Source organism: Apodemus sylvaticus, chromosome 2 (assembly GCF_947179515.1).
Source record: "Apodemus sylvaticus chromosome 2, mApoSyl1.1, whole genome shotgun sequence".
NCBI classification, from domain to species: Eukaryota; Metazoa; Chordata; class Mammalia; order Rodentia; family Muridae; genus Apodemus; species Apodemus sylvaticus.
The window spans coordinates 154405529-154433086 of NC_067473.1; the positions used below are offsets into that span (position 1 = coordinate 154405529).

The 27558-nt window shown below is 45.6% G+C and overlaps 1 protein-coding gene across 2 annotated transcripts; it reads right to left on the reverse strand.

Annotated features, from left to right (window-relative positions):
* Positions 1–3684: 3684 nt before the first annotated feature.
* Apobec1 (apolipoprotein B mRNA editing enzyme catalytic subunit 1) lies at positions 3685–27038 on the reverse strand. Of its 2 annotated transcripts, none has more exons than XM_052174781.1 (8): positions 26233–27038; positions 22332–22398; positions 20807–20956; positions 15184–15301; positions 12280–12307; positions 7363–7760; positions 6530–6648; positions 3685–4769 (listed from the first exon to the last, which is right to left on the reverse strand). In XM_052174781.1, the coding sequence occupies exons 4-8, from the start codon at positions 15197–15199 to the stop codon at positions 4641–4643; spliced, it is 690 nt and encodes a 229-aa protein (XP_052030741.1). In that variant the 5' UTR covers positions 15200–15301; positions 20807–20956; positions 22332–22398; positions 26233–27038; the 3' UTR covers positions 3685–4640. The 2 variants fall into 2 exon arrangements, with proteins under 2 accessions (XP_052030741.1, XP_052030743.1); XM_052174783.1 differs by having other exon boundaries at positions 15184–15361.
* Between the last annotated feature and the right edge of the window lie 520 nt (positions 27039–27558).

Genomic DNA, 27558 nt, shown 5'->3' on the forward strand with positions numbered 1-27558 from the left:
GTGGGAGAGAGGCAGTGGGGCTGGAGTGGGCTCACAAAGAGAGCACTGTTGCATGTAGCTAAGGAGTAGCCACAGGGCAGAACTTGAATTAGAATAAAACGGTTTTTAACTTATGAGCTATTAGGGAACCAGCCAAGGCTAGTTAGCCAAGGTATCTGTAAATAAATATATATATATATATATGAATCTCAGCATTGTTATTTTGTAAGGGTCCCTGATTTGCCAAAGAATGATACCCTGGACTCAAATAGTATGCAAATGCGTAGAGCATTTTATTCTGGAGAAGTCCAGCATGCTGGGGTCTACCATCTTCCAAGATGGAGGGGCCAAGTGAGCTCACAGGCCCAATTTAAAGCACATTAGGGGCATTCCTGGGTAGGTGACTTTTATCTTAATCTGTTGGCTCTATCGCTAGGGGCATTCCAAAACTTACTTGGGTAGAGTGATCTGGAAACTGTTGCTGGGGTCTGGAAACTGTTGCTAATCCATTGCCCTTGCCTCAGGGCAGTGATGAGGCAGTTTCTGACTAGCTGTCTGAGGCTCACGAGTGTGTGTGTGTGTGTCTGTGTGTGTTCTTTTTCATTTTGTTTTGTTTTCTAGTAACTGTCTTGCACAGTTCTTGGAAACAGAAATTTAGGCCTAGTCTCCTGAACTGCAAATTTAAAGCCTACCATGGAGTCAGCCTGTCTCAGTTTCACAAACATGGTCAGGGAGGAAAAGCCTGTTTTATATGAATGATTCCTCTGTGAAGTTGGTTGTCACTGTGACCAAATGCCTGAGGTGAGCTTGAAAGGAAGAGAGCTTCACCCTGGCTGGAGATTGTGAAGGTTTTAGTCCCTTGTGATGGGAAGGGGGTGGTGTTGCCCAGCAGCTCACACCAGAGTCAGGGAGTTGAGGGAAGATGGCCTCACTTGCTGGCTGTCTCCTTCCACTCCAGGCCCTCAGCCTATGGAATGGGGCTAATCAGGTCTTCATGCCTTGTTGAATCACCTGGCTAACACCTTCCATGAAGTATCCAGAGCGCACATCTCCAGCCTCACCAAAGCACCCAGAGCACAGCCCTGGAGCACATCCCCGTCCTCGCTGGAGCATCCAGAGCACATCCCTGACCTCACTGGAGCACCTAGAGCACAGCCCCGATCTTGCTGGAGCATCCAGAGCACATCCCCAACCTCACTGGAGCACACTGAGCACATCCCCGACCTCGCTGGAGCACCCAGAGCACATCCCTGACCTCGCTGGAGCACCCAGAGCACATCCCTGACCTCACTGGAGCACCCAGAGCACATCCCTGACCTCACTGGAGCACACAGAGCACATCCCTGACCTCACTGGAGCACACTGAGCACATCCCCGACCTCGCTGGAACACCCAGAGCACATCCCTGACCTCACTGGAGCACACAGAGCACATCCCTGACCTCACTGGGGCACCCAGAGCACATCCCCGACCTCACTGGACCACACTGAGCACATCCCCGACCTCGCTGGAACACCCAGAGCACATCCCCGACCTCACTGGAGCACCCAGAGCACATCCCTGACCTCACTGGAGCACACAGAGCACATCCCTGACCTCACTGGAGCACACTGAGCACATCCCCGACCTCGCTGGAACACCCAGAGCACATCCCTGACCTCACTGGAGCACACAGAGCACATCCCTGACCTCACTGGGGCACCCAGAGCACATCCCCGACCTCACTGGACCACACTGAGCACATCCCCGACCTCGCTGGAACACCCAGAGCACATCCCCGACCTCACTGGAGCACCCAGAGCACATACCCGTCCTCGCTGGAGCATCCAGAGCACATCCCTGACCTCACTGGAGCACCTAGAGCACAGCCCTGTCCTCGCTGGAGCATCCAGAGCACATCCCTGACCTCACTGGAGCACACTGAGCACACCCCCGACCTCGCTGGAGCACCCAGAGCACATCCCCGACCTCACTGGAGCACACTGAGCACATTCCCGACCTCGCTGGAGCAACCAGAGCACATCCCCATCCTCGCTGGAGCACCCAGAGCACATCCCTGACCTCACTGGAGCACACGGAGCACAGCCCCGACCTCGCTGGAGCACCCAGAGCACAGCCCCGACCTCACTGGAGCTCTCTCTCCACAGTCTGCATTATCCCAGATTGTTCTTTCACTGTCGTGCAGGGGCTGTGTTTTTTGTTTGTTTTGTTTTGTTTTGTTTTGTTTTGTGAGAACCCTGTCAGAAACAGCAGGCCAGCTCCCCACGACCCAGAACTCACCACGAGACCAGACTCAAAGCTGGACTGAAACTTTGCATTCTGCCCAGGACTGCCAGGAGAAGGATAGATAAGGAAAAGGCCTAAACCGAACCACCCTGCCTAGGATGAGGCCAGAGGGGGAAGTGACTCAACAACAACAACAACAAAGACAATGCCAGGAAATACCACAAATACCTCGAGGTGGGCAGGGCGGGGCCAAATGGCAGAGACAACCTCTATTCGAGTTGACCAATAATTTTAAACGTTGCTCAGGGTAACCAATCACAGTCGTCCAACTCAGGTGACCGCTGAATTCCCCGCCAAAAATGTTCATAAAAAGGGTAGGCTTTGTGAGATTGGGGTCTACTCTGGCCTGCGTGCTGAGGGACCCCGGTGTACATTGGAACAATAAACCTCTTGCAGATTGCAGCGATCCCGTCGCTGTGGCCTTATTGAGTGGGGGTCTTCCAACAGACTCTTACAGTTTTTTGTTTTGTGTGTGTGTGAATTCTGTCCTGGATTCCAGTATTTCACCCTTAGCATAGTGAGCCCTTCAGATGCTTGCTGAGAAAGACAGCCTGGGAAGTCACGCCATTCCTTATAGGTGGAAGTTGTTTATTTCCAACTGTGTCATTACTCTCTTCACTGTGATAGAATGTCTGACGGGAACAATGCTCATTAATGTATGTTCTATTTGCATGTATGACAGAAGAGAGCATCCGGTCGTCCCATTACACGGTTGTGAGCCACCATGTGGTTTCGGGACCTATGGAAAAGCAGATAGTGCTCTTAACCACTGAGCCATCTCTCCAGCCCTGACCGGACCAATTTAAAGGAGGAAGGATTTATTTTAGCTCACGGACTTGGAGATTTCAATCTACAGTCCTTTGTTCCTTCATCCGGAATGCAGGTCACGGCCCTGGTCGCATGGGTTTGTTGGGCTATGGCTGTGGCCCACTAAGCAATCTCCCGCCCCTTCTTTTGTTTGATTGGTTGTTTGTGACAGAGTCTGGACAGGTAGTCCAATGGCTGGCCTCACCCTCCTTGCCTCAGCCTCTTGAGAACTGAGATCAGAGGGCATACAACCTGCTTTATAGGAACTGTTTTGCAAAAACAAGTCATGATACACGGCACGAAGCAGCCAGAAAGGGACAGGAACAGGATCTAAGACAGAGCAAACGCAAGAAAGAGGAGACACAGCCTGAGTTTGAGATCCCAGACAGACAGATGGATGGATAAAAGACAAACAACGTTGAGGTTCACGGTCTTCCATAGTGAGTCGGGAGATTGTTGAGACCCTGGCTCAAAGGAGAAAAAAAAGCAAGAACATCTGCTTGACTCTAATGTCAGAGGAACCCCTGATCCTCACGTGGACTAACTTTCTTTCTAAATTTTCCTCACAAACTCCAGTGGGTACTGGGAAACAAACACCACAAACACAATAACTATTGATAAATGGTTCTTTTACTGCAGGGTGTTGTTGTTTTCATGTATAGACACAGGGCTGTTGAGATCACTCACGGGAGATAACTTGCTTTTTTGAACTGACGATCTGTATTCAGTCCTCAGAATGGCTAATAGAAGGAGAAGGGGGGGGGGGGAACATAAAAGTTGTCTTCTGGCCTCCACAGGAGCGCCTCAGTATGTACACATAACCCCCTCAACATACACACTAATAATAGTAAATAAATACGATTTTTAAAATTCATATGTATGAAGTTAATAAGGTCTAAGCTTCCGTTTAATGCCCGGTGACTGCTGTGGGCCATACTAGCTGTGGGAAGGTCAGGCAGACAGATGGCTGAGCTGAGCTGAGGGACTGTATTATGGAAACTGGCAAGGTGTTGGCTGTGGCCCCTGGCATACCTGGAAGAATTGAGCACACTGAATTTCTCCATGTTGGGGCTGGCTTCAAACTTACTGTGTAGCTCTAAGTGACTTTGACCTTGCCATTCTTCTGCCTCCACCATGAAACTACCAGGATTATAGGAATGTGCCACCTTACCTGACACTCAATTTCTATGTTCTTGATATTTTTTTGCTGGGGAGGTGGTGTTTTTTAGACAAGTTCTCACTGTGTAGTTCAAGGCTGGCTTGGGTCTTACAATGTAGGCCAGACTGGCCTTGAATTTACAGAGATCTGGTGCCTCTGCCTCCCACGAGCTGAGATTACAGGAGTGTATAACCACACCCGGCTCAATTTCTCGATTCTCTGTTTTTCTGGACATTCTAGGAATCAAACCAAGGGCCTTGTGTGTGTGACTAGTCTGCTACCCGTGGATGACAGCCCAGCTCAGTTTCTAGATGCTTCGTGGCAGTCACTCTGTAGAGGGTCATCAATGCTTGCTGTCAAGACGATACGCATCCGAGGAGTCATTTCATCCATCCCCAACTCCCAGACGTCATTTCAACCCTGTAGCCCAAAGGAGGTGGGGTGGTATCTTTTGGTAATGGCAGATTTGAAGGGTAATTGTGAAAAATGTGAGTTGAGGTTGTTTTCTTTTTAAAATCTTCAAACAGGGTGGAAGGCCCTGAAACAAACAAAGATTATATTTTATCCTCAGTAAAAAGTAACACTATTATTACTGTGAACAAGTAAAATAACATTTTTCTTCCCTAGTATGACTGATATCCACCACTGTGGGAAACAGGACTCCATGGAACACTGAGGCTGGGCTAAGTGTAACCAGAATAGCAACAATAAAGATACAATGGAATCACCATGTATCCCAGACACATCTTATACTGACTGACCCGTTTCCTCTCCCTACTTGATTCCCACTAAAGAGATCTTTCTTGTGGTGAATTTCTTGGTGGTGGTGGTACAGATTTTGGAGACATGATCTAAATTTATAGCCCAGGCTACCCTTGAACTCAGGATTGCCTCCTGAATGCTGGGATTTCAGCTATGTGTCACCATGCCTGGCTTCAGAATATCCTCTCTCTCTCTCTCTCTCTCTCTCTCTCTCTCTCTCTCTCTCTCTCTCTCTCTTTCTCTTCTCTCTCAGTCTGTCTCGGTCTCTTTCTCTCTGTTGCTCAAGATGTACTTTTTTTTCCAAGACAGGGTTTCTCTGTGTAGCTCTGGCTGTCCTGGAACTCACTCTGTAGACCAGGCTCGCCTCCATCTCAGAAATCCACCTGCCTCTGCCTCCCAAGTGCTGGGATTAAAGGCGTGAGCCACCACCGCCCGGCTAAGATGTATTTATTTTATGTATGTAAGTACACTGTAGCTGTCTTCAGACACACCAGAAGAAGGTGTCAGATCTCATTACAGATGGTTGTGAGCCACCATGTGGCTGTTGGGATTTGAACTCAGGACCTTCGGAAGAGCAGTCAGTGCTCTTAACTGCTGAGCCATCTCTCCAGCCCTTGTTTTCTCTTTTTAAACATGAGTTAACTAGTTAACTAACTAAAGATAAGGATAAATGACCCCCCCCCCAAAAAAAGTGATGAGAGTATGTGGGGAAATCCTTGGAAGCATAGAGGGTTCTTGTCTGTGTATCAAAACTGTCTCTTAAACAACTTAAAAGAAAAGGGAGTGATTGGGGGAATCAGAGATGTGGGGATGCGCACCTTTGTCCCAGGGCTTAAGGACACTGTGGTGGTTTGAATGACATATCCATGTGTATTGGAACACTTGGTGTCTGGTTGGTGGCATGGAAGTGGCAGAACTTTTAGGACATGGAGTCCTGCTGGAGGGAGTATATCTCTGGAGGCAGGGTTGAGAGTTTATAGCACACACATACACACACACACACACACACACACACACCAGTCTCTGTTAGCTCTTCCTTGGCTCCTACATGGGGCTGAGGTGTAATCTACATTCTACCATGCCTTCCCCGAGATTATGTATGCAGTCTACCTTAGGATCTGTAAACCAAAATAAAGCCTTCCCTCTATCAACAGCTCTTGGTCAGTATGTTTTACTTTGGCAGCTGTGATACTAAGTATTACTAATACAAGTAATGGATACAAATGCAGACTGCTCTTGTAGAAGACTCCAGAGTTCAGTTCCCAGCCCCCACCTCAGATGGCTCTCAACCACCTCTAACTCCAGTTCCAGGGGACCCTCTGCAGGCACCTCACATCCATTCGTAAACACAGAAACACTTGAAAAGAAGAGGAGGAGGAACTTTCTAGAGAGCCAGGCATGGTAGAGCAAGAAGGTAGGGATAGGAGACTCAAGAATTCAAGATTATCCTCGACTACCTAGTAAGTTCAAGGATACCCTGGACTATATAAGACCCTGTCTCAAAACAGAAACAAGTGAACAGCCGGAGACACTTACTAAAATGATGCAGTAGAGTTCCAGTACATACAGCCTCACCCACAGGTGGGGGTACCTCGGCCAGTGAGCTTCGTTGGAAGGGGAGTAGTTGACAAAATTCCTCCAACAGTAACAATACTCTAAAGAAACACAGAATTTGGCTTATTTGATGAATTCATCTCTAAATGACTTTTTTTTTTTTTTTTTTTGGTTTTTTGGTTTTTGGGTTTTTTCATGACAGGGTTTCTCTGTGTAGCCCTGGCTGTCCTGGAACTCACTCTGTAGACCAGGTTGGCCTCAAACTCAGAAATCCACCTGCCTCTGCCTCCCAAGTGCTGGGATTAAAGGCGTGCGCCACCACCGCCCAGCTCTAAATGACTTAAAATGACATGGGCATAGTGTCTCATGCCTGCAGTCCAAGCTATTCAGAAATCTGAAGCAGGGAAACCGCAAATTCAAGGCCAGCCTGTGGTATGTGACAAATCCAGGGTAGACACTTAACAACCCTGCCTCAAATAAAACTCAAGAGAGCAGAGATGTAGCTCAGTAGTAGAGAGCTTGTCTCCCAGGCACAAGGCTTGGGCTTCAGCTCCCAGTAGCAACAGCCACAGAGAATGCGCTCTACATAAAGGCTCGCCTGCTAGAGAGCGTAAAGGCTCTCCCGTTAAGGTGACGGGGAGGCGTAGGCACCTAGAGTAGATGGATTGCTATTGTTCATCCTTCCCTTCCTAGGAAGCTCCTTCCTCTCTCACTTTATGCTGTCTTTCACCTCTGGGATTCTATCCCAGCATCCCCAGCCTGTGCCGTCTGCCCCCTTTACCACCACCACTCTCTCAGGAGCTTTCTGTTTTTACCTTGCTCGGTCATGATCTGGATAGTCACACCGCTACTTATAAGGTCCCGGAGTCCTTGCCGGTTTCGCTGATCTTCGTGGTGATAAAGCCGTGCTATGTAAATAAACAGTGTTACCTGAGAGTGCCGGCTCAGAAATTCTGTAATGGCCCTGGAGCACTCCCCACAGGGACTCCAGGACAGGAACCAGGTAATGGAGCATCTGCTGTTTGGACGAAAGTATCTTTCTGTGGTAAATTTTTCTAGGAAATTGACTTCAGCATGTTTGCTGGTGTTTTGGCTCGTGTGTCGCCAGATACTGTGCCTTCCGCCCCAGTTGATCTCATACAGCAGACAGGTCTCTTTCCGAAGTTCCCGAGGGTCAAAGAAGACTTCGAACTCCCAGGGCTCAATTCTTCTCCTGCAAACATAAAACGATTCCCATGCAACCTAAGAAACTTAAAAGCCTTTCCCCTCATTCCTATATATAAAATTGTGTGTTTATACATATATATACATATACATACATATATACACACATATTTGTATATATACACACATACATGCATACATACATATATCTTACATATTCTAGGCTGGCCAGGAGCTCGATACAGAGCTGAAGATGACCTTGATTTTTATTGTATTTTTATTTTTATTTTAGTGTGTGTGTGTGTGTGTGTGTGATGGATTCATACGTTTGCATGTATATGTGCACAGTCACTTGCTCATGTGTACACATATAGAAGCTAGAGGTCAATGTTAGGTGTCTTCCCTGTCACTCTCCACCTTACTTTTCGAAACAGAGACTCTCAATGACCCTCACTGGCCAATAAGGCTCCCAGAGCCACGCGACTCTGCACCTGCAGTGTAGGATATATAAGCAGGCCACCAGCCTGACGTATATGCAGATGCTGGCAATTCAAAATCCAGTACTTGTGTTCGAACAGCAAGCACTGTACCCAACGAGCCCTCTTTCCAGCTAGACTATAAACATTCGCTATCCCTGCTTCACCCAAAGGACTGGAATTACCGGTATATAAGAACCCAGGGCTTCATGCATGCTAGCTCCACCAACTGAGCTACCTCTCACCCTTCTCTTTCAAACATTTATCTTTCAAATCACCAGATACACATAATCTCAGCACTGAGGGGGCAGAAACAGGAGGATGACACGTTTGAGAACAGCCTGGGATCCATAGCGAGTCTCTGTCTCAGCACTGTACTGAGGGAGAGGGTCCTCTTTGCAGCAAGATGCCATAATGTTTCTAGTCCTAATTGTCCCCTTGGTCCCTGAACTATCATGTTATCCACAGGTGATCCCTCCTAGTGGGCATGGTGGTCCACACACAGCGCTAGGAAGTATAAAACAGGCGGTGCTCCAATTCCAAGTGAGTCTGTACTACAGTGTGAGACTCTGACTCAAAAAAAACTGAACAAAGTGGGAGAAAAATATAGAGGGAACAGCGTGGGAGAAGCTGGAGGGGAGAAGCTGGTGGGGGGGAGAAGCTGGAGGGGAGAAGCTGGTGAGGGGAGAAGCTGGTAGGGGGAGAAGCTGGAGGGGAGAAGCTGGAGGGGTGGAGAGGCTGAGTTTACTGCTCCTCCACTCCTTCCTTGATTTCGAAGGCTCTCTAGTCACTGTATTTTGTTTATAAAAAAAATTAATAAAGTTATTGTAAATGTGTTTAAACCTGGCTCAGGAAGGCTGGTTTTCTTCTCTTCTGCCTTTTCTCTCAGGTGTGGTCGGAGCCTAAGCACACTTTCCTCAGCGTGGCAGGCTTGGCTCTTCCTCCACAGCTCCTCACACAGCGTGTGGCTGCTCCTCCCTCCTGTGGCCAACTTGGTTCTGAGGTTTTTCTTTTAAACCCTCATGAAATTGTGCTTGTACTTTTTTTTCCTGAGCCTGTCTTAAATCCTTTTATTAACAAGACTAAGATCCTCAAGAGGAGTCCCAGATTCCCCCATTAACATGCGGTGACTCTGGAAGGACTCCTGGAGATTTCCAATAATGTTGCGAAGTTGTCCTTTCCCAGAACTATGGAGTTTGCTGGATGAGGTCTGGGTTCCTGTTTTGGCACGTATTGCTGCCCTCAAGCTGAATAGTGCTTCCATCATGGCTTCAGTCGTGCTAGGGTCTGGGGGCCTGTTACGGTAACAGTAACTTAAACAGAAACAGAAACTCATAGGAGCTAAACCCACTCACAAGAGTCAGAGAACTTAAGCCGAGGAAGCAAAAAGAGATGAAGTGAAACACACACACAAAACCCAAACCCGAAGGCCCCGCCCCCTCACTCCAGCTCCACTACGATCTGAACCCAGAGTAAGAACAGAACTTCAGATCCCAAGGATGTATCAGCAAAACTAAAACAAGCCAATTGATACCAGCCAAGGGAAGTCTGGGAGCTGGAGACATGGCTCAAGCAGTTAAAAGCACGGCTGCTCTTACAGAGGACCCAGGTTCAGTTCCCAGAACCTCCGCGGAGGCTCACAACCATCTGTAAGTCCAGATCCCCAGGATCAGACGCCCTCTCCTGAGCTCATCCAGCAGTTGGCACTCACACAGTACATGCACAGAGACTCACATGAGAGCAAAGCATTCACACACCGACAGACAAAAACGTCTGCTGATGTCATTTCTAAGTGATCTATAAAAATCCAGTTTTTCAGAGACCAACAAATTAATCCTTTTCAAAAAGAGCCTTCAGCAAAGAGGCAGCAAACAAGGGCTTTAAAATACAGGTGGGAAAGCACAAAATTCTCAGGACTTAATCCCTAGTCATAATCCTCAGAGCTAACACAGGGCGTGCCAGAGTGACTCCGCACAGAGATTCACAGTCCCTTGAGAACAGCACTTCCAAAAGAAAGATTCTTCAGGTTTGAAAGCCCCTACTGGAGCTGTGGGGAAAAAAACAGGAAAAAGAAAATGTGCCCACACATGATAGAAAGTGGGCTTCTTGAAAACTGGTCGGAGGAAACAGTGCTCCGACATGGACTTAAGCCTTTAGACTCAGCTCTGGCTTCTAGGGCAACTGGACAAAAGAGAAATAGGTATGGATGATAGATAGATAGATAGATAGATAGATAGATAGATAGATAGATAGAGATAGAGAGATAGATCAATACATACATAGATACATACATAGATACATACATACATACATACATATGTATATAGATACATACTTAGATATATAGATACATACACAATACATACATATATGCACACATAACTCTACCAGGACTTTCCGTAAACCTTTGAAGAAGAGCATGGCAGAGAGCGGGCAGAGTCTGGAAAGATGCTGTAGACCAGACGCACAGTACTCGGTAAAGCATCAGCACTTTGGGTATTGATTCACACTAGAGTGAGAATTGTGTGGAAGTGACATGGGGAATCCTAACGCAAGGACCAGCGTCTGAGGCCTGCTGTTTAAACTTTTACCACCAATCCCTTTCACACAAGGAATTTCCTGGGTTGTTTTTTTTTAAAGTGGGCCATAGTGTAGCTAGTTTCTAAGTTGCAAAACAAAATAAATTTAGCAGTAATAATGTACCTAGTTACACTGTGTTTATTCTTCTTAAAGAGAAGGAAGGAAAGAAAGAAAAAAACCTGGAGAGATTTTTAAAATGCGCAATAGCAGACTAAAAAAAGAAAGAAAGGAAATGGTTAAAACAGGCTCATGTCTACTTCCGTTCAATCGTGTGTCCACATGACAGAGGCATGATGACGTACATGTCTCAGCGTGTCTCAGTCCCTAAAGACACTGTATGATAGAAAAGAGAGAGAGACGTGGGCTCACTGCCCAGTGCTTGCTCCAGAGCACTAGAAAAGGCTACTCTGACTGGAGCCTGGGACTGGAGCCTCAGCACACCCGCCAGAGCCAGATAGCCAGAAAGCATATAGAAAGCATTATTTTAAAAGTCACATGGAGCCAGGCATGGTGGCATGCACCTTTAATCCCAGCACTCAGGAGGCAGAGGCAGGCAGATCTCTGTGGGTTTGGGGTCAGCCTGGTCTACAGAGAGAATGTTCCAGGACAGCCAGGGTTCTATCGAGAGGTACATGTGTGATGTTTTAAATTCTCTGGTTTTCTTTTTACCGTGGTCTAAGTACTCTCAGTTCCCCTCACTACTGGCTGAGGTCCTTTTGGAAAGAAGAGACGGAGCTTTGAGAAGTCTCTTCAGATCCCACCATTGGCCGGCGGCTAGGAAGTCAGAAGCCAAAGCTGAGGCCAGGGATGCCTGCACCGTGCTGCTGCTGAACTCTGGTTTCTGTGGCACTGGATCCAGGCACTGACAAGCGTGTGGCCTTTGATCAGAGCCACGCCCTTACACAAGCCACACAAGGAGTTTTTACAGGACCCTGGGTACATACGCATATAAAATGTACAGTCTAACATTTACATGATGGAGAAATGTATTTTAAAACAACTTTAGTGTATATGCATGTGTGTAGATACATACATACATATATACATATAATTTTACCATTTAATAAAGACGAAAGCCAATTTGCATGCTATAACCCTGTAATGCTTTTTTGTTTGTTTAACATTTTAACATTTTAGTTATATATGGGTGTTCTGTCTGCACGACAGAAGACGGTATCGTATCCCATCATAGATATTGCTGGGAATTGAACTCAGAACCTCTGGAAGAACAGCCAGTACTTTTAAGCCCTGAGCCATCTCTCCAGCCCCCTGGTCCTGTGGTTCTTTTTTTTTTTTTTTTTGGTTTTTTGAGACAGGGCTTCTCTGTGTAGCCCTGGCTGTCCTGGAACTCACTCTGTAGACCAGGCTGGCCCCGAACTCAGAAATCGCCTGCCTCTGCCTCCCAAGTGCTGGGATTACAGGCATGCGCCACCACTGCTCGTCTGGTGGTCCTGTGGTTCTTAAATGTAAGTTTCCGTGTGGTTGAATTGGGAGGCCCCGTGCCTGTCTTACCTCAGGGTGGGATCAACAGCTACAGGGCCTGTAAACCAAGAGATGATTTTGTCAAATAACACCCAAGTTCACAGTGAGCTGCCATGAAATCATGTTCTAGTCTCCCAAATCTACAAATCAGATGGGAAAAAAATGTAGAAGCCAGCACAGTGGGGCACAGCTCCCATCGCAGCACAGTAGACGCTCTGGCATGAGGAAACTCAGATTCAAGTTCAGCCTAGGCTACATTCTGAGATCTGACCTCAAAAAAAAAAAAAAAAAAAAAAAGAATCTTTTAATCTAAATCTAATGGGAAAGTGACTTCTCAAAGGACCCGAGAGGTACAATTTGGAAACTAGAAAATATAGATTATGCATATCTTATTCCTGAATCTCATTCTATCCACAGCACGTTAGCTACCAATGTGGAATAGTCAATGAGGACTGGATGCACTTTATGGTCTACTGCAAACATATCCTATTTTAGGCCTCTATTTTTTCTAAAGTTTGTTTTAGGGTAATGTACAAGCTAGACATATTGTATCTAAGATTGGAGTCTATTTTCAGACTTAGTTTTCTAAAAAGCCAGAGAGACCCTCAGTCCACGAAGGCTACATCTCCTTTTTTACAGCCATAATGACAGGGATGGTAAATAATACTTTGTAACTTTAGGCCTTTTTCAGAATTCTATAAAACTTGGGTTTACAAGCTTGCTTTTAAAGCAAACCAATGTTTAATTTCCCAGGCGTTTATACTTCCAGCCTACAGACACAGAATAATTTAGTTATTAACAGTGAAGACCAAGATGGGGTACAGTTAAGATGGAGTGTCCGCCACAGGGCTAGTGGTCAGTGGGCAATTTGCCATTCTTCCTTTTCTGTCATTACTTGTTGATAAACTGTCTCCTGTGATGCTTCCTGTATATTGTTTTTCCAGAGCTGGGGAGGTTTTAAGGATAAAAGTGGGGTCTCCACAGCATCACCGTGGTTACATCTTCCAGAGACAGCTTTCCTTGTTTTGGAAGAACTTCCCCAAGTTTCGACATCACTTCTGCCGTATGTAAACTGCTAAGCCTGGTGCTTTTGTCTCTGGCAATTTTGATCCCTTTCTTGCATCTTTTGCCTTCAGATTTGTTGGGATCTATCCTTGACTCAAGCGTACAGAAGGAAGGGCACATCCTTTCCCAAATGGCCTCACCATTGCCTGGGCTTATGTTTGTTTTTGTTTGTTTGTGTCCAGCCCCAAACTAACTAAATAGCAGGCAAATGTGTCCAGAGCACTATTTCAGTCATATCTCTGTGCTTCAGATATTCTCAAGGTCATCTTCAGCTACATAGCGTGTTCAAGGCCAGCCTGGGCTACATGAGACCTTGTCTCAACAAAAAAATAATAGATAAATAAAATTTTCAAAAAGTCTCCAAAGATTTGAACTCTACCAACACAACAATAATAACAATTTTAGGAGTTGGATTCAATCCCACCTCATCTGAAATCATTTCCTTCCAAAGCTAAGCATGTTCTCCATCCTGTAATTTTTTTATATTCCAACTCTCAAAGGCTCGGATTATAAGCGTGTGCCACCCAGTCGGTTGTTTATGGTGCTGGGAATGGAACACAGGAACCCTGCATGCTAGTCAAATCTGTAGCAACTGAGCTATATTGCCCAGGCTGTTTGTTTAAGAATAGGATCTCATATTACAGCCTATGGTGGTCTGAAACTTATTACATTGTCCAAGATAGCTTCAAATTCCCTGTAAGCCTCCTATTTCAGCCTCTAGACTATTTAGATAACGGGTGGAAATAACCACACCTGACTAACATTAATTAATCATTGACTGGTCAGTCACCTAGCATATAGACCATGATTACTACTTCTGCTCTATCTTAATTAGTAGCTTCAAGTTATAGTTTTACTTTTTTCAGTGGGGAATGGAGCTGGGCAGGACTGAGAGATTGAACGTGCTAGGTAAGCTCTCTACCACTGGGCTAAACCTTTACTCTTCTAACTTAAAGCTTGTTAAATGTGTGTGTGTGTGTTTCTCTGTGTGTGTGTGTTTGTTTCTGTGTGTGTGTCTGTGTGTGTGTGTGTCGGTGTGTGGTATGTGTGTAGGGGGTATGTGTATGGTGTGTATAGTGTGTGTGTGTGGTGTGTGTGTATGTCTGTGGGGAGTGTGTGGTGTGTATGGTATGTGTGTGTGTGTGGTGTGTGTGTGTCTGTGGTGTGTGTGTATGTGTGTGTGTGTGTGTTCATGTGTTCAGGTACCTGTGGAGGCCAGAGGAGGACATAAGACCCCTAGGAGCTGAAGTTACAGCCATTGTGAGCAGCCTCGTGTGGATGCTGGGAAGCCAACAAGAACACAAGTCTCTCGACTGCTGAGCCGTCCCTCCCACTCTCCCACCTTTTCTAAGGAAGGGTCTTGCTAATTTACCTAACTTGAACTTACCTTACAGTCCACAGAGACCTTCAACTTGCAATTCTCCTGTCTCAGCCTCCCAAGTAGCTAGAATTATAGGCCTATGCCACCAGACCCCACTAACCTAATTTTTTTTTATCGCCATGAAACCAACATTGACTTAGTGTTACTTGTCAAAATCATTAGGAGCTCTAAATACTTCCTCAGAATAGTGTCTTATGAAAAACATTAATTATTAATCATAATAGGAAAGTTGGAAAGCACTGCGGGGACTCAAGCATAAGCAGGTCAGACCTACGTACAACTGATGCACTCTTCAAGACCACGGACCCAAGCTAAGCGTGGGAGCAGACACTTGTATTCCCAGACACTCAAGAGGTTAAATGAAGCAGGAGGATAGCCTGGGGCCAGAAGCTGGGGGCCAGCCTGGGGTAGCATGACAAACTGCAGAGTAAGAATCAAATTACAGAGGAAAAAGCAACTAAACCTCGTAGAGCCCGGCGCCCCTTTACCTGTCTCGGAACTCATCTTGCTCTGTCTCTGGGTCCCTTCCTCGAGAGCTTATGTTGCTGCGGTGGCTTCTGCCAGCTGTGTGACGGACTTTGTTTCCTCGGGTGTGCCCACAGCCTCCTGCAGGGACACAGGGTGACTCATTCCCAAGCGTCGGTAGCAACTGGATATCTGTGCTATCTAAATGAAGAAGGAAGTAGCACCCTGGTTCTTGTCATCCGTGGAGAAAACCCACGGAACCATCAATGCCGCACAATAGAACATTGATGATATTAAATTCCAAAGTTCTCTTAGGTGACACCTAAATTTAGAAAGCGTTCTCCTTCCTTCAAGCTCCAAGTGAGAGTGGGAGAGAAGCCGGGACCGAGTCGGAGAGAATGAAGCTGTTCCTATAACTAACAAGTCCTCAGGGTGACCCGGTGAGACTCTCATGGGTTTCGCCTGTTACTCCCTCTCATTGCCCTTTGCTCCATATGTCTATTGGAAAAAGGAGGGGCAGCTTAAGATGCAAAAGCAGGACCTTGGCCTTTGAGTCAGATAACTAGTGTGCAGTTCTGGTGCTCTCTTCCTCTTGAAGGGAAGGTTAACTGTGTGACTAAGTCTAATCTCTAATTTTTTAAAAGAGTGTTAATATGCCATACTTCTCTATAGCAGTCCTCAGGTCACCAATTCCTCTGAGGCCCAGCAGCATCCCTCAGACTTGAGGTCATTTTCTCAAGGCCTAAGTCTCCCACTAGGGTCTTCTCCCCAGATTCTGTTGCTGTGATAACAACCAAGACCAAACACAACTTGCAGAGGAAAGGGTTTATTTGGCTTACATTTCCATGTTACGCATCACTGAGGAGAGTTTAGGCAAACTCTCCAGCCAGAACTGAAGCGGAGGCCATGGAGGGATGCTGCGGCCTGGCTTGCTCTCCTTGGCTTCTTCAGCCTGCTTTATATACCCCAGGACCACCTGCTCATGGGTGGCACTGCCCACAGTGGGCTGGGCCCTCCCCCCCATCAATCATCAATCAAGAAAATGCCTATAGGCTCACCTAGAAACCATTCAACAGGGCATTTTCTCCTCCAAAGTTCCCTCTCTCTGGCTTGTGCTTTTCTTCTGTCCCAGAATTCCTACCTCCTAGCACAATCCCTGCTTTCTCAGGTCTGCCACCCTATGGCTTGAAGGCCAGCGAGGATGACCTCCACACAGAAATCCTTGACAGTCTTGGCCCCTGGTTAAACTCGGAAGCAAAAGCATCGTAAGCGCCCATCCTACATTATAAAATATCATGTGAAGACGGGATTATCACCTGAGTTCTACCTGGGTGGAGACCAAACATTGTTGTCTGACTCAAAGATTAGAACATTACGTACATTGTCATTTCCTTAAGAATTAAGCCAGCGGGGCCTGTCAATCATGGGACAAGGAGGGCACTTGACAAGCAAGCTGGCTCGCCTGAAGTCATGGGGGAGAGGTAGGACGAATGGCCACAGCCTTCATGAGCCCCCAGGGCTGTCCCCCTGATGCAATTGCTCGCACTGCTTCACCGCTAAGCCTGCCTGCTTTTTCTGAGTTCTAACCCATAAAGACTAACTTTTCTCTCTTTCCATCTTTCCGGCCAAAATTCTAAGTATTCTAAGTATGTCTTTCTTGATACTTTGGACATTCTCTCTCTCTCTCTCTCTCTCTCTCTCTCTCTCTCTCTCTCTTTCTCTCACTCTCTCTCTCTCTGTCTGTCTGTCTCTCTGTGTGTGCGCGCATATCTGCTTTCTCAGACACTAACTCAACAGTCAAAACAGCCATGGTTTTCTCTCCTGCTCTCAGCCAGCTCCCTTCTGGCAGCTGCCGCGATGCACAGCTTTGCCTGCTCCGTCGTTTTCTTTCTAACGCTAATACAGCGGTCCTCACGGGGCTGGGAGTCAGCTCGGTAGTTAGAGTGCTGGCTGCTCTCCCAAAGTCCTAGAACTCCTAGCCCCCAGGTCAGGTGGCTCACAGGCCCTTGAAACTCCAGCTCTGGGGCCTCCAGTGCCACCTTTTGGCCTCCGTGGGCACTGCACATTTGTGCACATTCATACACATAAATAAAAATAGACCATTTTTAAAATTGGCTTTCAAACATCCTGAATCTTAGTTAGTTAGTTAGCTAGTTAGTTAGTTCGGTTTTTTTGAGACAGAGTCTCTATATGTAGTCCTGGCTGTCCTGTAACTCCCTATGTGGCCCAAAGTCACAGAGCTCCTCCAAATACTGGGATTAAAGCTGTTTGCCACCACAGCCATCTTATGAATCCTTTAGAAATCAGTGTACTAATGAGACTAAGAACTCACGACAGGGAACCCTAACTTCTGTACCATTCTCATTCTGTGTAAATATGTGCCCCCCCCCCCCCCCGCCATACAGCTGCGCACCGACTTCCCCTGCCTGCTTTCTAGGTTAGGAAGTAGGCTGGGAGAGATGGCTCAGGGATTAAGAGGACCTGGGTTCAACTCCCAGCACCCACCAGGGCAGTCCAGAATCACGCGTAGCTTTATTCCCAGGGGGTTGCAATGCCCTTTCTAACCTCCACGGGCGCCAGACACACATGCACAGACAGACCTATATGCTTTTTAAAGAAATAAACAAAGAGTTAATTCAGCAAGCAGGACCTCTTCTTACCCACATCTCTCCACCTGGCAGCTACTGAGATCTCTAACTTGCCTGGGGTGTAGCTCTTCTCTTAAACTAATACATTATCCTTGAGTTTCCTGCTTGTATTTTATTAAAAGTCTTTATCTGTCTATAAGACTTCTGTGAAAGAGGCCCTTTCACATGAATACCATCCACTGTGCTATCTTGGTGATGATTTAAACCCCTCTCTTATTTGGTATTTTATTTGGCATATGGTCCACTGCCAAAATTTATCATATCCATTGTCTTTAGATTTGAAGCTCACTGTGTAGCACAGGTTAGCAGCAAATTCTTGCCAATCCTCCTGTCTCTGCCTTGAGTGTTGGGATAACTTATATGACCCTCTATACTCAAGGAACATTTTTTTTACTAATACTCAGGCATAGTAAATAATGTTCCAAGTGTCATTCTTGCACATCCATCTCTAGATAATTACTACCTTAGGATAAAGTCCTAGAGGGGGAGTTAAAAGACAGTAAGACATTAGTAACTCTTAAAGATAACATTTCATATATCCCTGGCTAACCTCCAACTCTGTCACCATGATGACCTAGAACTTCTGACCACTCAGTCTTCCACCTCTGGATCCCTGGCTTTACAGCTATGTGCCACAGTGCCTAGTTTATGTGGTCTTTCTGCATGGTTGGCAAGCACTCTATCAATGGAGCTATATCACCAGCCCTTAAAATGGGCGTTGGGAGTTGGAGAGATGGCTCAGCGGTTAAGAGCACTGACTGCTCTTCTGAAGGTCCTGAGTTCAAATCCCACAACCACTTGGTGGCTCACAACCACCCGTAATGAGATCTGACACCCTCTTCTGGAATGTCTCAAGACAGCTACAGTGTACTTACATATAATAAATAAATAAATCTCAGAAAAAGAAAAAAGATGGGTATTAGCGTGTTAACTAGGACCTAAGCAACAGCTTCTAGCCTGGATGAAGACAACACAGCCGATAACACTCCCACTCTGCCTACCTTCCTTCAGATTGTTCAGCTGCTATGGCCAACTGGACCCAGAAAGCAAGGATCTTTTTGGTACCACAGAATCAATCCTGAATTCCATTTTTTTGAGAGACATCTGCATTTAAAAAATCCAGGCATGCTCACTATCTTGGCCAGATGTGAGATCGACTCAGGCTCAGGCAGGTTTTTAAACACAATGGATTTTATTGAATATGTTGTTGATAAGTAAAATAAGCCAAAGAAGAGGATGTGATACCTCAACAATGGCAGACTGACATCATTTGGGATAATGACTCATGCCTCATTCCGGAAAATACAGTTTTCCCTGGATTCATGCTTCTCCTGTGCTCTAGGGTGCCTTTCCTATATGCTTCCTGGAATTAGCTTTCTTTCCATTCCTTTAGGGTATAATCTCATGTTCTGTAGACAGACAGACAGACAGACAGACAGAGGATGGACAGATGGACGGACGGATGGACGGACAGACAGACAGAGTAGATTGTTTTGTCTTATGTGTCTGAGTATTTTGCTTACATATGTGTATGCATTATGTTTTTCCTGGTGCCTGAGAAAGTCAGAAGGCATAAGATTCCCTAAAATTGGAGTTACAGATGGCTGTGAACGCGCCATAAGGTGCTGGAACCTTAACTCCGTCCTCTGTAAGAGCAACCAGTACTCTTAACTATTCAGCCCCACCTCTGCTTCTGTCAGAGTGTCAAGGGACTCGGACTGTAGCTCAGCTTATGTCAAATGCTTGCCTAGCAAGCACAAAGCTCTGGGTTTGACTCCTGGCACATGGTGTCCCATGTCAGAGGTACACGGGACTCCATCTCAAAACAAACAAAACCCTGAAATTTCAAATTCTGGGAACAGATTGTTGGTCTAGAACAATACGGTCCAAACAATACGGTCCTCCACTTGCTCCCCGCTGGTCGGATGCTCCTCCCTGTGGCCATGGGCCTGGTGGCCACGGCAGCATCAGAAGCAGGCGTGTGTTGGTTGGAACCCACACACTCACAACCTTGCAGAAACGAACAACTGAAGACACATAGATTCACCTATTTCCAGAGGGGCAGTCCCCGGAAAATGACCCATGAGTAAAACTCATCTTTCCTATGCAGATGATGCCTAAAAACTCAAATCCCCACCATCCACCTTTCTGGGGATCTGTTTACTGCAAGCCTGCAGGACTTGGAGCCCTGGAATACTGCGATGGGTAGGCAGCTGTTGGGTGGTTGTTTCTGGGCGCACACGGGGTGTGGCGGAAGGAGGGGGAGTTGACGTTTCTTTCTTGTTTTGTTGCTGTTGCTTGTTTATGGAACGTTTTTGACGGTACTGTTCTGTTTTTGAGATTAGTTCTCCATACATTTTCCATGCTGGCCTCAAACTCCAGGGCTCAGGCAATCCTGCCTCAGCCTTCCTAGTAGCTGTGACCAGCTTGATCATCTTTGTTTTAGCCAGCAGAGGGCAGAGAAATCACACAACTAGATGAACCAAGCACCAGTACAAACAACCCTGAAAACCCTCCGGTTCTTCTGTGTCCTGCCTTTGCTCTTTGGCTTTTCACTGGGTTGAAACACTTTACATACACCTTCACATCTTCCTGCCTAAAATCCCCCACTCCCCCCCCGAATGAACGCCTGTATCAAAGCCAGTCCCTCCCATTTCTCACCTGGACTCTACCTTTGGTAGCTTCAATAATATTCACCTTTCTCACAATAGCTCACGATCATTATTTCTCTGAGAGGCTAGACAATTAACCCTTTAGGTGCCGAAAACTTCCCATATCATTCACTATTAATATTATTATTATTTTTTTTATTTCAGGCATGGTGACACACATCATTAATCCCAACACTAAGAAGGCAGAGTCTCTCAAGTAAGAATGTAGGTATATACGTGTCGTTAGTATAACAGAAGTTACATTTTCTGCTGAGGGTCATCACACAAGGTTTTCACTCTTACGTTCCTAGCTATGACCCTAAGCCTACCTACCTGAGACAACTTACCTGTGCGAGGTGCCTTAGCTGAAGCTCGGGTTCAGACTCTCTGAGTCTAGGCGAGTCAGACAGTAGTCTCTGATTTATGGGTCAGGATGCTGGACACTCTACAGATGCAGGGCAGATGGAGGTGGCCTCTCTCTGTTGTCCCTAGCAGTCCTGGGGAAGTGCAAAGCATTGTATTACCTCCGCTCTGCTTATATCTATCGAGTATTGTTGGCAGGGTTCAAGTCCTGTGTCTGGCTATCTTGAGTGAGTGATATCACAGGGTTCTGGTTATCACATGCAGCCTGGGGTGTAGTGGTGTTCCTGGCTAAGCTATTTTTTACAGCATTTTTTTTTTTTACTCTGCTCATCACATAGAGACATGTAGATCTCTGTGAGTTAGAGTCCAGCCTGGCCTACATGGTCAGTTAGAGGCTCTCTTGAAAACCCTGTCTCAAAACAACAACAAAAGAAACAACAACAACAGCAACAAATCTTTAATTTTTTTTTTAAGTTTATATGTGCAGGCACTTGAGTGTGTATCCAGCCTGCATGTGGAGGTCAGAGAACGATATGGACTTAAGCCAATAGAAAGTCTTTATTAGCCATCTGTCGGAAATACTGGGTGCTCAGGATCCCAGTGTAGACGCGAGCCTTTCTCAGGCTGAGCTTTTAAGCACAAAACCATGTCCCGGGTTGACATACTTTAGTTAACGAGAACAGCTAGTCAGAAGCAGAATTATGGAATCCAAAAGGCAAGGTTAGTACACTCAGGGACTTTCCCAGAACTATGGACTTTGGCATCATCTTGGCAGGTGCTGCTGCCCATGTGCTGGGTTTTAGGGCCTGGGTGGCACTTCCACCACGGAATCAGCTGTGCTAACGTCTGGGGGCCTGTCTCGACGTCACCTGGAATTTAGGAGAGACTGAGACATTTCGGGTAGCCAGAAAAGGAGGGGCAATCTGGCTAAACCCAGTAGAATGTTTGCCCGATCAGACAGACACCCACCACCCTCGTGGTGGTGTCTTACAACTGTCTGTAACTCCAGTTCCAGGGGATATGGCCCCTGCGGGCTCCTGCACACATGTGGTACACAAACTCAAGCATGTAAACACACATCACAGAACATAAATGACAAATAAATCTTTTAAAATGGGATTTAAAAATATGGCCAGCAAGGTGGATGGGATAAGTGGGTAAAGGCATTTGCTGGCAAGTCTAAACATTTGAGTTCTGACCCAAGGGCCCATGCAGTAGAAGGGGAGAACCCACAGGAGTCCACATACGCAGGGCCCAGAAAGAGGTCTGAGACATCGTTCTGGAGTGAGTTCCCTTCTCACCTCTGGATTCGGGGGAACAAAACCGAGGTCACAGTAGCAGTCACCTCTTGCCCACTGAGCGTCTTTCCAGCCTGTATTGGTGTGTGTATGTGTGTGTGTGTGTGTGTGTGTTTCCCACATAGTTGAGTATAGCTCAGACTGGCCTGGAACTTCTGACCCCTTCTCTACTGCCCAATTACAGGGGTTGGAGGTAGAAATACTACCGTACCTGGCTCTGATGTCCTTGGAGCTAATATGAAGAATGCAGGAGCAGAACAAATCAACCACAGGCTGTCCTGAGAAGAGGAAAGAACCATCGTTAAGGTCTGAAAATCCAAAACGAGCCAGGCAGGAACAAGAGTTCACACAAAGCAAGGTCTTTATTTGAGTTAGGCAGCAAAAACTGACCGGTCAGGGACGACAGAGCAGACTGCGGAGCTGACTGCGTCTGAGAACGTTCATTTTAATAAGTATTTAGGCAGATGGCAAAAATGTATAGTACGTGAACCAGTACTGGTCTATCAGGGCCACAGAACAGACTCCACCAGAGCTGAACTGCAACCCTGAGCCAGGTGTCGCAGTTTCTAAGCTCCAAAACCACAAACCCAGCCGGGCGGTGGTGGCACATGCCTGTAATCCCAGCACTCGGGAGGCAGAGGCAGGCAGAGTTCTGAGTTTGAGGCCAGCCTGGCCTACAGAGTGAGTTCCAGGACAGCCAGGGCTACACAGAGAAACCAATCGGATTTAGGGAAAGAGAACATGTCTTTGTGGTACACTTCTCCAGTTCTCAATAGCTGGTTATCAAAATATAAGAATATATATATATTCCTATATTGTTTGTCCAATACTCAAGTCCTTGAGTATCCGTCTCAGAGAATAAAGGGTTGTATTGGGTCCTTAGGACCATGAGCTTAACTGAGCAGGGATCAAGGCCTGAGGAGGAGCAGGAGGAAAAGAAAGGACAGTGGTCCTTACACAGCAGTAAATATGGTACTAGACGAAGGGGACCAATCAAGGAGATTCTGGAACCAGTTTCCAGCCTGTCTCCCTTGCTCCCCCAGCCAGTAGGTTTCCTCGACAGTGTCTTGGGCTAGCGCAGAGACATAGAAACAAGTTTCCCCCTAAGGGAATTTACTTTTGACTCAGCATTTCAGCCGGCCAAGGGGACAGGTACAATATACTCTCTTCTGTAACTGTACTTTCTGTCGTTAGGGTCCCGCAAGGCTGGAAATGCTGGACAATGGGACATTTTCCAGAAGAATTTGATTAGCAGAAACTCAGGCTGCACTTATCTGGAGTCCATTTGACCTGTGACAAGTGGATTCAAGTCTCATGACTTCTTTGATTCCCTGATGCTTACATGAATTTTTAGTTTAAAAAGGAAATATATTAGCATTACCGATGTATTGAAATTCATATTGTAGAAAAACAGTTAACACACGTTTGCAAACAACAGGAGCAAATTGATGCTTCTGAGTCCCAGCACAAACCAGTTCTACGTGTAAAAGGCATGAACGTTTTGTTGTTGTTGTTGTTGTTGTTGGACAGTGATTTTTTTATTTATTATTTATTTATTTATTTTATTTATTTATTTATTTATTTTGTTTTTTTTTTCAAGACAGGGTTTCTCTGTTTAGCCCTGGCTGTCCTGGAACTCACTCTGTAGACCAGGCTGGCCTCAAACTCAGAACTCTGCCTGCCTCTGCCTCCCAAGTGCTGGGATTAAAGGCTTGCGTCACCACTGCCCAGATGGACATAGATGTTTTAATCCAATGAAAAGCATCTTTTAGCGATCACTAGAAGACAATCAGAGAAAGCTCAGAATCCTGAGCTGGTGACAGAGTGGTGCGCACCCCATGCTCTGTCGAATTTTGAAATTCTGAGATCTCGGGCAATGAGAGTGCAGAAGCAGAAAGTGATCTGAAACATTCCTTACCTCTTCGTGTGTTACATTATTTTTGAGATTCCTAGAACTATCTAAGTTTTTCTATCCTTACACTTCTCACGGACTTGGAATTTATTTTTTCATTAGCCAGAGACATAAGTAGAGAACAGTTATTGAGAACAGTTATTGAGAACAGTCATTGTAAAGTATGTTCTTTTAGTGAAACGTTGCATCTGAAAACTGTTTATCGTTAACATGAAGCCTGTGAGAGAAACCTCTTGCCCTGTGCCCCCATTTTTAAATAAGAGACCCGGTAGCTTTTTTTGTTTTGTTTTGTTTTTTGTTTTTTGTTTTTTGGATTTGTTTTTTTTCCCGAGACAGGGTTTCTCTGTGTAGCCCTGGCTGTTCTTGAACTCACTCTGTAGACCAGGCTGGCCTCGAACTCAGAAATCCGCCTGCCTCTGCCTCCCAGAGTGCTGGGATTACAGGCGTGCGCCACCACTGCCCGGCGACCCGGTAGCTTTAATTAATAAACTAATTAATGAACTAACAACAAGGCGAATGTGGTCTTGGGGGAAGGAACTGATTGTTTGCTATTGCCTAGCTGACAAGGCAACAGTTAGCCCAGCCATCAATAGGATTGGAGAGAGCTGAGAAGGATAAACTGTGCTCTAAGTGGCCCATGAGTCAGTTAGAATGTCAGAGACTAGTCCGTATCCCATCACCTCGACCATCATCCCAGGCTCCTGTGGTCTCCATGCGATAGAGGTGTCAGGATAGCATCAGAGACATTCCTGTGGAGGAGCATAGGAAGGACTGACGTCACCCTGTCTAGGTAAAGTGGGGCAATCAACTCTCCTGCTTGTCCACGGTTCAGGCAAGGCCCTAGGAGCAGGCTAGGCATTAGGGCAGTTATTCCCAGTGGTTAGTGTTGACACAGTCCAGGTGGAGTCCTTTGCTCCTCTGTCCATTGTCTTGAGACCCTGGGGGCCGTTACTAGAATCTGTGAGTCTCTGTCATAGTAAGTTTCAATGCCTTAACTACCATACTCAGCAGATCTCTGACAGGTTTGAGGGCTAGTATCTCTCAAGCATATCCGAGTTAAACAATCCTCATCTACTTCTAGTTATTTGTTTTAAGTTTCTTTTAAGATTAATTTATATTTATTTATATGAGTACACTGCAGCTGTCTTCAGACACAGCAGAAGAGGGAGGACATCGGATCCCATTACAGATGGTTGTGAATCACCATGTGGTTGCTGGGAACTGAACTCAGGACCTCTGGAAGAGCAGTCAGTGCTCTTAACCACTGAGCCATCTCTCCAGCCCTATTTGCTTTAAGTCATATCTTGTAGCATATTTTTAAGCCAGTGATTTTCAATTTTTTTTAATGCTATAGCACTTTAGTATTCAAGTTCTTCACCAGACTGCCTATGATCATTGATTTCTTGCATCACAAGACAGGAATTTTTCAGTCTCTGGTGTTTAGCTGTGACCCTAATTTTTAGTCTTTTATTTATGTATTCATAAAGATCACATACTAATAAAGAAATTACAATAAAATATCCGATAATCTTTAAAATGTTTCACAGATTTATAAATGAAAACCTTTTTAAAAAACTATTTTTAAAATGTCCAGGTTTTGATTTTTTTTTTTTGTAAAATTCCGAGATTTTTCGTTAAAGTAGTTTAAAATCTCTCAATTGTGTGTTTTTTGAAAAACAAAAGTACCTTTATAAAGAGTGAAGACATGGAACACAACCATAATTCTTAGAAGGAAAAACAAAATTTTAACAGTGTAAACAACTTAGTGTTTTACTATAAGAGGGTTAGTTACTGTAAGTTGTACTAACTTATACTACAAAGCTTAGCTGACAGCAAGAAAAGTTCTTGTATAAGAACACATGGAAGCAAAGCTTAAAAACCTTCTAGTTTAAAAAAAAACTGGTTTTAAGACAAAGCAGAAATTATATAAAAAAATCTTATTCCAATTTACAAGTATTTTTTGAGACTTGTTCCCTTGGCTGGTTCCGGTCACTTCAATGGCTCCAACCCCAAGTTACTAATTTAAAGTTAACTTTTTGGTACAGATTTTATAATTTTTTAACTATTTTATACCCAAGAACTTATAAGCCAATGAGCTATAACCGATACATACAGAATATAGTACAACAATACATTCAAAACCAGTCAGAAGCAAACATGCACTGGCCACATACATTCAAAACAGAGAAACTTTCCTTACTTCTTCCTGATCTAATTTCAAGGGAGAGAAGCGCCTTGCTGCGTGCAGAGTCCAACTCTCACTGGCACAGTGGTTCTGTGGCGGGAGGAGGCACCGGCTTCCCAACCAGAGAAAGCTGAGGAGCTGTGGTTCGGAGCTGCGGTTCGGTTCGGCTTTAAGAGCAGCTTGTATGGATCAGGCGGCTGGGGTTTGCTGTCAGGCGGGCAGGAGGCGGGGCTTGACCAGCAGTCGGGACTCTGAGCTGCAGGCACAGTGCCAGCTGATCAGCTATTGTCGTCGTCCTTGTTGTTATTTGTTGTTGTCCTGATTCAGCCGCTTTTTTTAAAAATCCTTGAGATGAGTAAATACTAAGTAAAGAGGTGGACAGCCAGCAATGAACTTTGGCCCATTTTTCTGGATATGAAACACAGAGCGACATTCAAACTAAATGAAAGTACAGACACAAACTGACAGACATGGGCAATCCGGCATGCCCAGAACCAGAATCAAATGTTCCCTCAGTGGAAACCAGTGAAAAGGCGGGCTGTCTCCTGTCCACCTCTGACCCTAGGAGGAATGCTGCGCCCACTTTCTCCTTTCCTGGGTCCCAGAGAGGCTCCAACCAGAAACCAGAATACAGCTTCCCTCCGGGAGTCCAGATGACTGAAAAACAGTCCGAGGTGCTGTTAATTCAGCTTAGGGGCTCAAGGAGGTTAGCGTTTGGTACCCAAACGTTAGAGTGTAAAAATCCAAAAGACCCAAGCCATCACCAGAGTCCAACAAAGCGAAATCTTTATTCGAATCGGGCAGCAAAAACTGACTGCCACCACCACCCGGAATGTTGCAGAGTTTGTAAGCTCCAAATCCACAAATACATTGGTCAAGTTATCCCACCAGTTAGGATTTAGGGATAGAGGACTTCCTTAGGAACTCGTCTTTGGTTGGTTTATTCGACTGTGGCGGGAGACTTGCCTAGCAATCACGGCTCAACTTGCCAAACAGGATGTCAGTTACCCATTGAGGTCTTGGGAACTTAAGCTTTATTTGATCCCGATTCAAAATGCAAGTTTTATTCAAAATGGTTTCAGTTCCTTCTTAAGCCATTATCCTTTCTTTTCTTTTCTTTTCTTTTCTTTCTTTCCTTTCTTTCCTTTTTCTTTCTTTCTTTCTTTCTTTCTTTCTTTCTTTCTTTCTTTCTTTCTTTCTTTCTTTCTTTCTTTTTTTTTTTTGGTTTTCGAGACAGGGTTTGTCTGTGTAGCCCTGACTGTCTTGGAGCTCACTTGCCATTAGCTTTCAACAAGGTTTTTACTAATTCTTTTTCTTTTCTCCTCCTACTTTTTGAGACAA

What these genes read in the sequence shown, in the direction of transcription:
- Apobec1 (XM_052174781.1), bottom strand. An exon ending in CCAGATCATGACCGAGCAAG is followed by an intron (nt 6,649 to 7,362) that starts GTAAAAACAGAA and finishes GTGTTTCTTTAG; the next exon opens with AGTATTGTTACTGTTGGAGG. An exon ending in AACTCTACTGCATCATTTTA is followed by an intron (nt 4,770 to 6,529) that starts GTAAGTGTCTCC and finishes TGTTTGTTTCAG; the next exon opens with GGCCTTCCACCCTGTTTGAA.